General features: G+C 39.7%; 1 protein-coding gene across 5 annotated transcripts in view; it reads left to right on the top strand.

The window, feature by feature from the left end:
* LOC126285452 (cytospin-A) overlaps nt 1-13,229 on the top strand; it is a 1,067,624-nt gene that overhangs the window by 287,545 nt on the left and 766,850 nt on the right. Inside the window, exon 1 of one of the 5 annotated variants that reach the window (XM_049984844.1) lies at nt 1,663-1,892. The exons of 2 other annotated variants lie outside the window; for them this stretch is intronic. In XM_049984844.1, the coding sequence (XP_049840801.1) occupies nt 1,770-1,892 (123 nt within the window). In that variant the 5' untranslated portion in view covers nt 1,663-1,769. Of the gene's footprint in view, nt 1-1,662; nt 1,893-13,229 lie in introns of those variants that run through there. 2 more of the 5 variants (XM_049984842.1, XM_049984843.1) reach the window with 2 other exon arrangements.

Raw genomic sequence — 13,229 nt, 5'->3', positions numbered from 1 at the left:
TATGAATGCACTAGCTGATAGCGAGTGGTTGAAAGCTTTGGTGACAACTAATTTGACTTTTCATTTCAATATCCTGTGGATGGGATAAGTGAGTGTAAAGATGGTGGTTGGTATTATTATTATTATTATTATTATTATTATAAGGGATGGTATTATCATATTAAGACTCATTGGGAGCGTCATTATATTATTTTATCTATTAGTGTAAATAATGAATTGCTTGCCATGTGTACATGATTATTCAACAGGGCTTTCGTTTATGCTTTGGTTTTTCTTACAGGGTTAGGAAGTGTGTTTTAGTGTTGATTCTAATTTTTTTTCATGTCACCTTCTCTCATGGTTGATTTGTGCTCATATTCTCTTAGGTGTTCTGCAAATGTGGAGTGGTTTGACCCATATTTCCAGGCTCTCGTGTGTTCTTTGTATCTGTTTGTCCTATGTATCTGCCTTCACAAGTGTTACACTGTAGTTGATATATACCTACTTTCTGTTATATGTCTCTGTTTTTGGCAGTTTTAGGATGAATTTTTGTATAGAATTGTCCGTTGTGTATGCTATGTTTATTCACTGTCTTTTAAAAATGTTGGTGATTTTATGGGTGAGTTTGAATTTGTGTTTTATTTCATCTTTTTTCTGAGTATCCTGTATAGTTGTTACACACTGCGTCTTTGTGTTTAGTTCTATTGTGGTGTTGTCTGTGGTTTGGTGCTTTCTACTTTTATTTTACTTAAAATTTTTGTTGTTTAGCTTTGTGACTATGTTATTGTTGTAACAATTATTTTGAGCTTGAATAGGAAAAGCGTTTTATTTACAAAATAAGTAATTCTATGCTTCCTGCGGAGGATCGCCACGCCAACAAACTTATTTATCAATTTATCTATGTATGTAACACAAAAGATGCCAGGTAAATTTCTGATCTCATTTCAGATGGGAAGAAGAAAGAGTAAAAGTGGTGATGGCACAAATCATGTAGTAAATACAACAGATATACAGGAAATTAGACATTTAGGAAGTGTTGTAACTGTGGAAAAAATAAAAAAAACACACACACACACACACACACACACACACATTGTGCTCTTCATAGCAGAAGGCTTGGATATAGGATGGACAATTTTAATACCTATAACAGTGAAGAAAGTATGTTTTATAAATAAAAATCTATTAACTGTGTGTATTACGGTTTTACTTCCTGTATGTATAGGAAATCAAATCTAAAAACCGAAATTCAGAAAATCGACTGACTTTTATTCAAAATATATGTGACTTCCCCTGTCTCTGTGTGTACCACATGTCATTATGGATTCGTTAAAAAACGAAATAGGTGCTGCATTTCTTGCATCTCCGTTGCACTATTCCTCGCACGACGTGTCCCACCAACAACGTTGTCTCGACACGGCACAATATGTCAGGTGAAGTATTGCGGGTGTGTCGACTGCCGTGTCATCCTAGCCGCCCAACATCCAAGCAAGGAAATTTCGTCGGTTGGTCGGTCAAACCACCTCCACACGTTCAGTTTGTCGGCCTGTCGGTTGGTACGTGTGTAGAGAGCTTTAAGCAGCCAGACAGTCCACGCGTACGCCCTGCGTATGCTGCCTGTAGCCGGTAGCGCCACCAACTGCAGCGCTCCCTGATAAGAATTCGAACGGCGTGCGCGGCGCCGGAAACGTCCTGTGATAGGCCGTCGCCTCCGTGCCTCTGTTTACCATATGCCGCTGCGTACGCCGGCCCTGCGCTAGCAATCTTGGGACAGTCGCAATATCGGGACGATGCCCCGCACGCCATCTCTTCGCTGCTCAACCACAGAGCTTCTATGCTTTGTGCGCTCAACGCCCAGGCTCAATATGCGTCGCTCGCAGAGATTTCAGCCCCCTCCCGGGGAGTCAACTCAGGTAGGACGCAAGATACATCCACTGCAGTCACTGTCCTGAGGTCACCTGACCGACATTCACTGCTGGTCGTTAAAGCCCTGAAATTTTATTTACTGTGTCTGTAATACGTGGTATAACGGGGCCACACGTTTTTCATTTCCTATATTCCAAAATGTCACGTCATGGCTTCGTCTGTGAATGAAAACAATATTTTCTGATTTTAATTTTAGCCAAGTTGAGTGCACGTCCATTCGCGCCGAACATTTGTGTGTCACTGTTGCTACAGCGTTTTCGCAATTCTTTTTTCTTAGCGAAAACAGTGCTAAAGAAACTTACCAATTTTGAAAAAATCTCTAGACACAACTGCGAAAAACATGCTCACTATTTTTCTTCCACCTCTAAAGATAGCGATACTTCCTAATGTTCCCATAGTGACAATACTTTCCTAGGAAGTATTACTTCGTAAGTCGTGTTATCTGAAAACAGCTCAGCAGTGTCAAAACAGCATTCTCTTATTTGGTGGAAGTACTAAATCAGGGTGTATACGCGGTTAAAAATAATTTCTCCCGTGTAAAACCGCACTTTTTCCGTGTTAAGCGACAGTATATTTTGCCTCGGAACTGCAAAACTTATCAATCCTCTGAATGGTTATGGTTTTATACACGGGCGTAGAATTTCCCGGCACTTTAGAAAACTAAATTCAGGAAAAAGACACGTTTTGGAAATATCTCTGATGTACAGCAATATGTACCCTGCGTATTTTCGTATTACGAAAATATACGTTGGAATTCAACCAAACACCGCATGTTACTTTCCGAATAATTGAAATAGAGATTGCGATGCGCTTTTGTAACCTAGTCATAGCTCATGTCACGTGATCTCGCCAGCAGATGACAGCGGATATTCAGAGCATAGGACACGTTATGTAGTCATCTAACAGCAACATCACTGTTAAGTAGTACTAATACACAAACAGGGAAAGTTAATAGTTTAAACATATACATAGTGTTACAAGAAAAGCTTTGACATACAATATTGGTCTCTAAGGTTAATAAGCTGCAAGAGAAGCTAAGCTTTTGCATATAATATTGATCTCTTTTCCGCGTGTTCCCCTTAAGATATATCACATAAATATGCCTGTTAAATTTTTAATAAAGAAATAAATGTCTGATCTTCAGGGTTCGAAATTCTTCTAAATGGCTCATCAGAGTTGATTTTTAAATCAACGGTCTTCGATTTAAGAAATTCATGGTACATTCTCGCACATAGTTCAACTTACGTAAAGGGATATTCACTTTGAAATTAAAGCTTTTGAAACCACCATTTGCAATATTTTCCCACTACCTGTTAGAAACGGGTTCGTTTCAGCAGTTGCCAGAGAGCGCAAATAACAGGCGACACCGCGCTTGCGCAGCTATCATGATCTAGGAAAATGTGTAAAATATTGAAAGATCATACATTATCATAAAATAAACAAGACGTCAGAGGATACTCAAAGAGCATCGGAATTGCGTAAAACATACTAAAATGTGCACATTTTAAGTGCATACTAAGATGTGCACATTTTAAGTGCATACTAAGATGTGCACATTCGTATGTCCATATTCCCAATCAAGCAGACCTCGGACTGATATTAAGATTTTTCAGTGTGGTTTTCGGGATGTAAATTTTCTTGGAGCATCAGTTCTGTATTATGTTTGGTTCTTTATTGTGGCACAATGCCATACTTGCTAAAAGATGAAAACGTGCACATGAAATGCAGCAGACATTTGAAACTAGCCAGTACTGTGGAATTACAAGTTTCATTTCAAATACATTAACAGCCTCCACGGTAAAGGTCAGTAAGTCAAGTTTCTTTAGTAAACAAAAATAACTTCAGAGTTCTGCAAGGCGATTAATGCTTGACTGTCAGAAAGGCGGAAATAAAATCAAATCTGAAACTGATAACATTTAAGCCTTTAGTAATTATGTTACTGTATTTTAATTCACTTGATAGCTCCCGTCCACAAATGTTTTGTTCTCATTTGACGTGTGAGTAAACGAAGCGAAAACAGCAAAATCATTAAATGTAAACACGGGTCACGTGGAGACTACCCACTATAGCTCAGACTGCTCTGCGCATCAGCCCCGGATCTACGATATTTGCGAACCGGGTCAATACCAAAAAACAAATAAAATAAAAAATTGGATTTTCAAAAACATGTGTTCAACTTGTAGCGCACATATTTCTCAAAAGTCTGAAACATAAAACATATGTGTTCAAGGAAATGTAAGACATGTTATTTGGTCTTAAGTGTGCCAAAGTGCAATGCCACGCCTCTTCACACAGTGTTCTTCTATAGAATGTCACTGTATTTCGCTCTGTGGAACTGAAACGTGTATATTTTGTAATGGATGCCATCAGACCTACACAGGACTGTAGAAATTCAAATGTCCTGTGGTGCCTCTTCTGCTTCTAGTCGGCCAGTTAAACAGACTGCCCCTCTTTTTTTTTTAAAAAAAATGGTAATTAGTAGCGAATGGGATTATTTGTAATCAGGAGAACAAGAACTCTTAAGAAAATTTGCACTCTTTATTGTCTATTAGCTAATAACTTGCTGTTTTGTGTGACAAAATTAAATATACGATACATAAAACCAATAACAAGGGACAAGCAAGGAAGTACACATTTCTTCAATCCTTAGTTCCCAGCATTTTTCTCTCTAAATCTGTTACAGCTTTACATGGCGTGCTTCCTTTCTGCGAAACAATCTATTACCTCATCAAAATTCGTCAATTGTTTTGCTACATGAAAAATCGAAATGTCGTTATGTAATACTGAAAAAGCTGTCAATACAAATAATATCCAAGACTGGTGTTGCTTCTGGGGCTGATTACGTGTATATTGTCACTGTCTGCTAGATAAAACAAAAACGGCCTTTCTAATATTGCAGCAATTTGTCACACACACACACACACACACACACACACACACACACCAAATAAACGAGACTGTTTTGGCACAAATGGCCATTTTTATAACACGACAGAATATAATTCACAAAGTACCAATATCAGATGCCTAGAAGGCCTACTACAAGCAAAAAGCTTTGTTAGGATATAGTTTCAATTTCATTCATACGCACCAGTTTCTCACGCAAGAGATCGAAAATTAGTATTACGAAATTTTTATATAAATTTGTAATAGTCTTATTCTTCCATTATTTGTGTGATGTCCTTGTTTCTTCTCCTTCCTCGTTCTAACAATCTTGTTATCAAGAATACTGTAGCTATTCTGCTATTGTCAAAATTTGTTCGCCGATTAACTTTACAAATCCTACCAGAATCACAGGTTTAGTTATCCCGCGATTATTCCCCGGTTACGCGTTGTTACGTATTCGTACAACACGTTTTCCGCGTTACTTCCAGAATGGAACTGAAGCGACTGCTAGTCGGGGACTGTACAATTAGTCCTTACTAGTGTAGCGATCTGGCCAAAAATTTTCTCAATTTCATTTTCTTCGATACACTGGCAAGATAATACGTAATCATTATCACCTGTTATCCCTGTTAGTCGTTTATTTCCACTCTGATAATCTGAATCTGTGGATTTCGCTAGTAATTATAACAACGCTGAACATTAGCAAACCCAATCAATCACATAATCAGACAGCGATTGGCGTTCATCCGTTCGGCTTTACTCCGCTCAGCTCGTGTAGCCCCGTCCCCTTTTGTCAGCGGAAAGTTTATTTCTAGATGTAACGCATTCAATAATCAACTTGAGTCATTCGGAAATCAACTTAAAATGCGTTCAAAAATGTTCAAAAACTTACAAGGTTGCGTTTCAAAATCATATGAATAATCGACGGACCTACGTGCGCTGGTTACTAGGCGCTTTGTGAAACAAGTTTTTTCCCTCAAGAAAATGAATTTGGCGCCATCTTTTCCCAGTAGCATCTAGCTGCCACCGATTGCACAGCCAACAGCCACATTCCTGTAAGCAGAAGCGGGAGAATCTACTACCCACACGCGACACAACTGCGCATGCGCATGAGCCCGCTCCTAACTGCTGAAACGAATCCAATGTTAACAGTTGACTTCACGCTTATCGGAGGCAATTTGTTGTTATGAAGCATTGCATCTGTCTTTCTAAAGCCTTTGACACATTTTGCTGTTGCCAGACGCTTTCATGAGCACTCTGTGTCAGTGTTGTATATAGCGCATATCCTTTGCAGTTTTAGTTTTTTCTCTGGTTTGTTTTATTGTTGGAAATATTATTCTGCAGTACGGGGATACAGTAATATCCTTTCGTAGAGTATCGGTTTTTACCAGTCAAAATTACAAAAATTTAATTAAAAATTGTTGTTGTCTTCAGTCCTGAGACTGGTTTGATGCAGCTCTCCATGCTACTCTATCCTGTGCAAGCTGCTTCATCTCCCAGAACCTGCTGCAACCTACATCCTTCCGAATCTGCTTAGTGTATTCATCTCTTGGTCTCCCTCTACGATTTTTACCCACCACGCTGCCCTCCAATGCTAAATTTGTGATCCCTTGATGCCTCAAAACATGTCCTACCAACCGATCTCTTCTTCTCGTCAAGTTGTGCCACAAACTTCTCTTCTCCCCAATCCTATTCAATACCTCCTCATTAGTTATGTGATCTACCCATCTAATCTTCAGCATTCTTCTGTAGCACCACATTTCGAAAGTTTCTATTCTCTTCTTGTCCAAACTAGTTATCGTCCATGTTTCACTTCCATACATGGCTACACTCCAAACAAATACTTTCAGAAACGACTTCCTGATACATAAATCTATATTCGACGTTAACAAATTTCTCTTCTTCAGAAACGCTTTCCTTGCCATTGCCAGTCTACATTTTATATCCTCTCTACTTCGACCATTATCAGTTATTTTACTTCCTAAATAGCAAAATTCCTTTACTACTTTGAGTGTCTCATTTCCTAATCTAATTCCCTCAGCATCACCCGATTTAATTTGACTACATTCCATTATCCTCGTTTTGCTTTTGTTGTTCATCTTGTATCCTCTTTTCAAGACACTGTCCATTCCGTTCAACTGCTCTTCCAAGTCCTTTGCCATCTCTGACAGAATTACAATGTCATCGGCGAACTTCAAAGTTTTTACTTCTTCTCCATGAATTTTAATACCTACTCCGAACTTTTTTTTGTTTCCCTTACTGCTTGCTCAATATACAGATTGAATAACATCGGGGAGAGACTACAACCCTGTCTTACTCCCTTCCCAACCACTCCTTCCCTTTCATGCCCCTCAACTCTTATAGCTGCCATCTAGTTTCTGTGCAAATTGTAAATAGCCTTTCGCTCCCTGTATTTTACCCCTGCCACCTTCAGAATTTGAAAGAGAGTATTCCAGTCAACATTGCCAAAAGCTTTCTCTAAGTCTACAAATGCTAGAAACGTAGGTTTGCCTTTCCTTAATCTTTCTTCTAAGATAAGTCGTAAGGTCAGTATTGCCTCACGTGTTCCAACATTTCTACGGAATCCAAACTGATCCTCCCCGAGGTTCGCATCTACCAGTTTTTCCATTCGTCTGTAAAGAATTCGCGTTAGTATTTTGCAGCTGTGACTTATTAAACTGATAGTTCGGTAATTTTCACATCTGTCAGCACCTGCTTTCTTTGGGATTGGAATTATTATATTCTTCTTGAAGTCTGACAGTATTTCACCTGTTTCATCTTGCTCACCAGCTGGTAGAGTTTTGTCATGACTGGCTCTCCCAAGGCCGTCAGTATTTCTAATGGAATGTTGTCTACTCCCGGGGGATTGCTTCAACTCAGGTGTTTCAGTGCTCTGTCAAACTCTTCACGCAGTATCGTATCTCCCATTTCATCTTCATCTACATCCTCTTCCATTTCCATAATATTGTCCTCAAGGACATCGCCATTGTATAAACCTTCTATATACTCCTTCCACCTTTCTGCTTTCCCTTCTTTGCATAGAACTGGGTTGCCATCTGAGCTCTTGATATACATGTGGTTCTCTTCTCTCCAAAGGTCTCTTTAATTTCCCTGTAGGCAGTATCTATCTTACCCCTAGTGAGATAAGCTTCTACATCCTTACATTTGTCCTCTAGCCATCCCTGCTTATCCATTTTGCACTTCCTGTCGATCTCATTTTTGAGACGTTTATATTCCTTTTTGCCTGCTTCATTCACTGCATTTTTATATTTTCTCCTTTCATCAATTAAATTCAACATTTCTTCTGTTACCCAAGGATTTCTAGCAGCCCTCGTCTTTTTACCTACTTGATCCTCTGCTGCCTTCACTACTTCATCCCTCAAAGCTACCCATTCTTCTTCTACTGTGTTTCTTTCCCCCATTCCTGTCAATTGTTCCTTTATGCTCTTCCTGAAACTCTGTACAACCTCTGGTTCTTTCAGTTTATCCAGGTCCCATCTCCTTGACATCCCACCTTTTTGCAGTTTCTTCAGTTTTCATCTACAGGTCATAGCCAATAGACTGTGGTCAGTCCACATCTGCCCCTGGAAATGTCCTACAATTTAAAACCTGATTCCTAAATCTGTCTTACCATTATATAATCTATCTGATACCTTTTAGTATCTCCAGGATTCTTCCATGTATACAACCTTCTTTTATGATTCTTGAACCAAGTGTTAGCTATGATTAAGTTATGCTCTGTGCAAAATTCTACCAGACGGCTTCCTCTTTCATTTCTTAGCCCCAATCCATAATCACTTACTACGTTTCCTTCTCTCCCTTTTCCTACTGACGAATTCCAGTCACCCATGACTATTAAATTTTCGTCTCCCTTCACTACCTGAATAATTTCTTTTATCTCATCATACATTTCATCTATTTCTTCTTCATCTGCAGAGCTAGTTGGCATATAAACTTGTACTACTGTAGTAGGCATGGGCTTTGTGTCTATCTTGGCCACAATAATGCGTTCACTATGCTGTTTGTAGTAGCTTACCCGCACTCCTATTTTTTTATTCATTATTAAACCTACTCCTGCATTACCCCTATTTGATTTTGTATTTATAACCCTGTATTCACCTGACCAGAAGTCTTGTTCCTCCTGCCAGCCAACTTCACTAATTCCCACTATATCTAACTTTAACCTATCCATTTCCCTTTTTAAATTTTCTAACCTACCTGCCCGATTAAGGGATCTGACATTCCACGCTCCGATCCGTAGAACGCCAGTTTTCTTTCTCCTGATAACGACGTCCTCTTGAGTAGTCCCTGCCCGGAGATCCGAATGGGGGACTATTTTACCTCCGGAATATTTTACCCAAGAGGACGCCATCATCATTTAATCATACAGTAAAGCTGCATGCCCTCGGGAAAGATTACGGCCGTAGTTTCCCCTTGCTTTCAGCCGTTCGCAGTACCAGCACAGCAAGGCCGTTTTGGTTAATGTTGCAAGGCCAGATCAGTCAATCATCCAGACTGTTGCCCCTGCAACTACTGAAAAGGCTGCTGCCCCTCTTCAGGAACCACATGTTTGTCTGGCCTCTCAACAGATACCCCCCCGTTGTGGTTGCACCTACTGTACGGCCATCTGTATCGCTGAGGCACGCAAGCCTCCCCACCAACGGCAAGATCCATGGTTCATGGGGGGGAATTGAAAACTAAAACAATGAAAAATTTCCAGAATTCTGAAAATATTCCTTTTTTTTCTCGGATCTCCCGGTTGTCCAGGGTCGTATATTCCGTGTAAAATATGTTTCATTGATCCTTAAAATAAAGTTTTCTCCCTTAATATAGTTTTCATCACTTTCACTGTTCAGGAAGGATTTTTGTGAACAATACACACAGTATTTACACTCTTCTACCGAGCAATGTAGTTTCCAATTTTAGTGAGAATCAATATGATCCTGGAGTAGGCAACGAAATCTCTTTTATGTACAAAGAAAGATTGCAGTTGTTAGACTCATAATTTTCCTTTACGAAATAAAGATTCGACCAATGAACCAACTGCTTCTGACTCCTACATTTCGTTTGTCGATTTCCTTCATTGATGTTGACAAAGGGACAAGTAGGACGTTCCTTGATTCTCAGAATCCACGGTATAACTTGCACTTTCATACACAAAGTCCAAATTCATACAATAAACCCATACAGCATAGTGGCTGTAAGTAATTTCATTCCCATCATTGCCCCTTCAAAAATGTAAAACCAAGGTGGTGAAACAGGTTTAACCTAAAATACTAGCAACTGTGTGGAGCTTACGTATTCCATTGTGTGGTGCAGCTCGATAAATTTCACACCGTTTGATTCTGAAATAATGTCAAATGAAGAGTAAAACTATATACTTAAGTTTTTCTTGTTCCCTTAAGTACAGGGAACCATATATGGCTCGCAGCAATTATTTGAAAATCTACTATGCTATTCGATAGCTTATAAGAAATATTCTAGAATGTTTACATTGTTCATATTTCAGACGTTTATCAGAGGCTATTATATACATTGAGTCGTACAGTGAATCTTGCCTATAGATTATGTAGCCATATGCTGACTGCCAGAAATGGTAATATGCTTAATGGCATAACATTATGGCATATGTGCAACAAATGCAGAAGTTGATAAACGATGTATAAAAGAGGCCAAGAATTAACACACTTCGTTACACCACTCGGTGTTACTTCCTTTCATTTATCATTCAGTAACATAAACACAAGAAGTTAGCCAACGAGTTAAACCTCGGAACTGCCAGCCAGTAATCTGATACTAATTCTGAAGTGCAGTTCTTAGTTGTGAAGGATTTTGTTTCCTGATTGATTTTAAATTGGCCCTAATAGTTTTTTTTATAGCTTGTGTGTCTACGGAAATTCGGCACTTCATCAAAAGTTATGAACATTGAAGTACAGCGCAGCGCCTAACCAGCTAAAGAAAAGAAAGCCTCGCGCTGTACAATGAGAGGACACAGTTATTCTAAGCACATTAAGCTTTAGATTTAGTTTTGTGCAACTGAGTTCCGCTCAGTGCAGTGCGGCGACACACAACTAGAACAGAATTTTCGTAAGGAGACGTTGGGAGAATTTGAACTTATTGAACGACTGAAAAACTAACTTTTAACAACTATGTTTTGAATTCTAAAGGTCTTTCCTCGGCAATTGAAACGTTCACAAAAATTAGGTACTAATAGGGCCCAGATTTTAATTAACTAAGCAGTGAAATATGCAAGCATTTATGACCTAAAACTTACATAAATATGAGCTTAAAAAATAAAATATGACTTAATAGGCGTTTATTTAAAGCATTCTTGTTTAATTTTTTATTCACCGTAAAGTAATACAAAATTCACTTCTCAAAATGTTGTAAGTATACTTGTTTCTTTCTGTAGGGTTTGTGGCTAATTTGCACCTATTTTTTGATTGTCTGAATGTTTTATTTTCTAAACACAAAGTACAGTGAAAAGATAATCGAAACAGTAAAACAGTGCTTTTGTTTCTACATAGAATTTAAAGCGTTTCACATAATTTAATACCGTATGTCAATCTTCAGTATCTGCCAAGTTCCACTGGATCACAAGGTGCATTTTCAGGTTTTTCATTGTCAAAGATCTACAGTTGTCGCAGAGGATAGTTCTGTACATGGAAGAGCTCCTATCCACTTAATAAGACGTCGCTGGAGCATATTTGAAGGTAGCCAGGTCACTGGAGTTCAGCTTTGTTTCAGTATCTTCAAAAGTTGCGGCATTTCCTGAAAGACTGTCACTAATTTTGCACAGTGTAGAATATCCACGATTTGCCTCTGTTTAAAAGAATGACTGAAAACTGCGGTACCAGCTGGCTCATTCTATCTTCATTACCATATATAAAATTTTACCAAAAAGTCTTGTGTGCGAAAATATTTGCACTCCTTTTAACATACAGCTCACATCCCACTCCCGCAAGCTCCCCTAACTGTTACTCACGTCCACTAGTCAATCATACCAGTCCGCACCCACTTGCCCATTCACACTTAACCATTCAGCTCAACTCACTGAATTTGTCTTTGTTTCCTTCGTTCCGACCTGCTACTACTACAGCTAGCTGGGTACAAGTACACTCCGCCAAGCACTCGCAGGCTAAACCTGTGACCTCGTCGCCCATAAGGCATGACGAAGGCCATAACCACTTCCCACAAGCTCGTCGTTTACATAATTTGGAACTGCACAGTACCGCGGGGAAAGTGGGTGGGCACATTCAGCAGCACGGTCAGCTGGTGTTGCCAGGGTCATCAATAACGCTAAATGTTGCCGTATCGCGTTCTCAGGTACCTTATGTTTACCGCTATTGACGGAGTGGCCCAAATGCGTTCCGCCTTCGTAGGAACACGGAGGAGCGCTTATGATTTTAGCATTTCTGGTCCGCCTACCTGACTGACTCCTGAAGAGCTCAGTTATGCGAGCCCGCTCTGGAGGGACCCCGCCTTTTCACTATCAAATGGTTCTTCCTCTCGTGCCACAACACGAAACTCGAACGATAACATGTGGTACACGTGCATTGGAAAAAATAATTAAATCGTGGCACAGTTCATTCGCTGTCCGGTGAGTGGTCAGCGCGACAGACTGTCAATCCAAAGGACCCGGGTTCGATTCCCGGCTGGGTCGGAGATTTTCTACGCTCAGGGACTGGGTGTTGTGTTGTCCTAATCATCATCATTTCATCCCTATCGACGCGCAAGTCGCCGAAGTGGCGTCAAATCGAAAGACTTGCACCAGGCGAACGGTCTACCCGACGGGAGGCCCTCGTCACACGACATTTCATTTCAGTTCATTCGCTGATAGTCATACAAACTTGGTCAGCTCAAATGTTGTAGTTACGGCTACTATAGTAATGTAAGTAAAAAAATTTAATGCGCATTGTAGTAGCAGACCCACTAGCCACGATGCTTCAAATAACTCTCCAGTTCGATGTTCCAGAACAACAGGTGAACACCCGTGCCAACTAGGACCGCCGCCCATACATATTAGGACTGCTCGGCAGTCCCAAGAGATCAGAATGGACGCAGGTGTTTCGCTGTTGGAGGCTCGAAATATGCAGAATGATCGCTTGGACTGATGGTGATGAATGTTGGCAAATGCCTATAACAGAACACGAGTATGTCAGATCACACGAGGCCGTGAATCCTGTTCACAGTGATCATTCTGGATTACACTGTTCGTTCCGTGAACTCAAATTAAGATCCTCAGGAAAAAATGTTAGAAATAAAATTATTTACAGAAAAAAATGAGGTAATGTTAGTTACACAGATCCTAGATGAGATTATTGGTGTACATGGATGAGGAAAGATATAAATTTTCATTTAGGTATTAATTAAAAAAGTTCATCGCAGTCATTCAGACATACGCTTAGGCTACCTTAGGTCTGGTTTCTACGCTACTG

This window comes from Schistocerca gregaria, chromosome 8 (genome assembly GCF_023897955.1).
Source record: "Schistocerca gregaria isolate iqSchGreg1 chromosome 8, iqSchGreg1.2, whole genome shotgun sequence".
In the NCBI taxonomy this organism is placed as follows: Eukaryota; Metazoa; Arthropoda; class Insecta; order Orthoptera; family Acrididae; genus Schistocerca; species Schistocerca gregaria.
The sequence above is the reverse complement of the archived record's forward strand: the minus strand, read 5'-3'. Positions and strand labels throughout refer to the sequence as shown.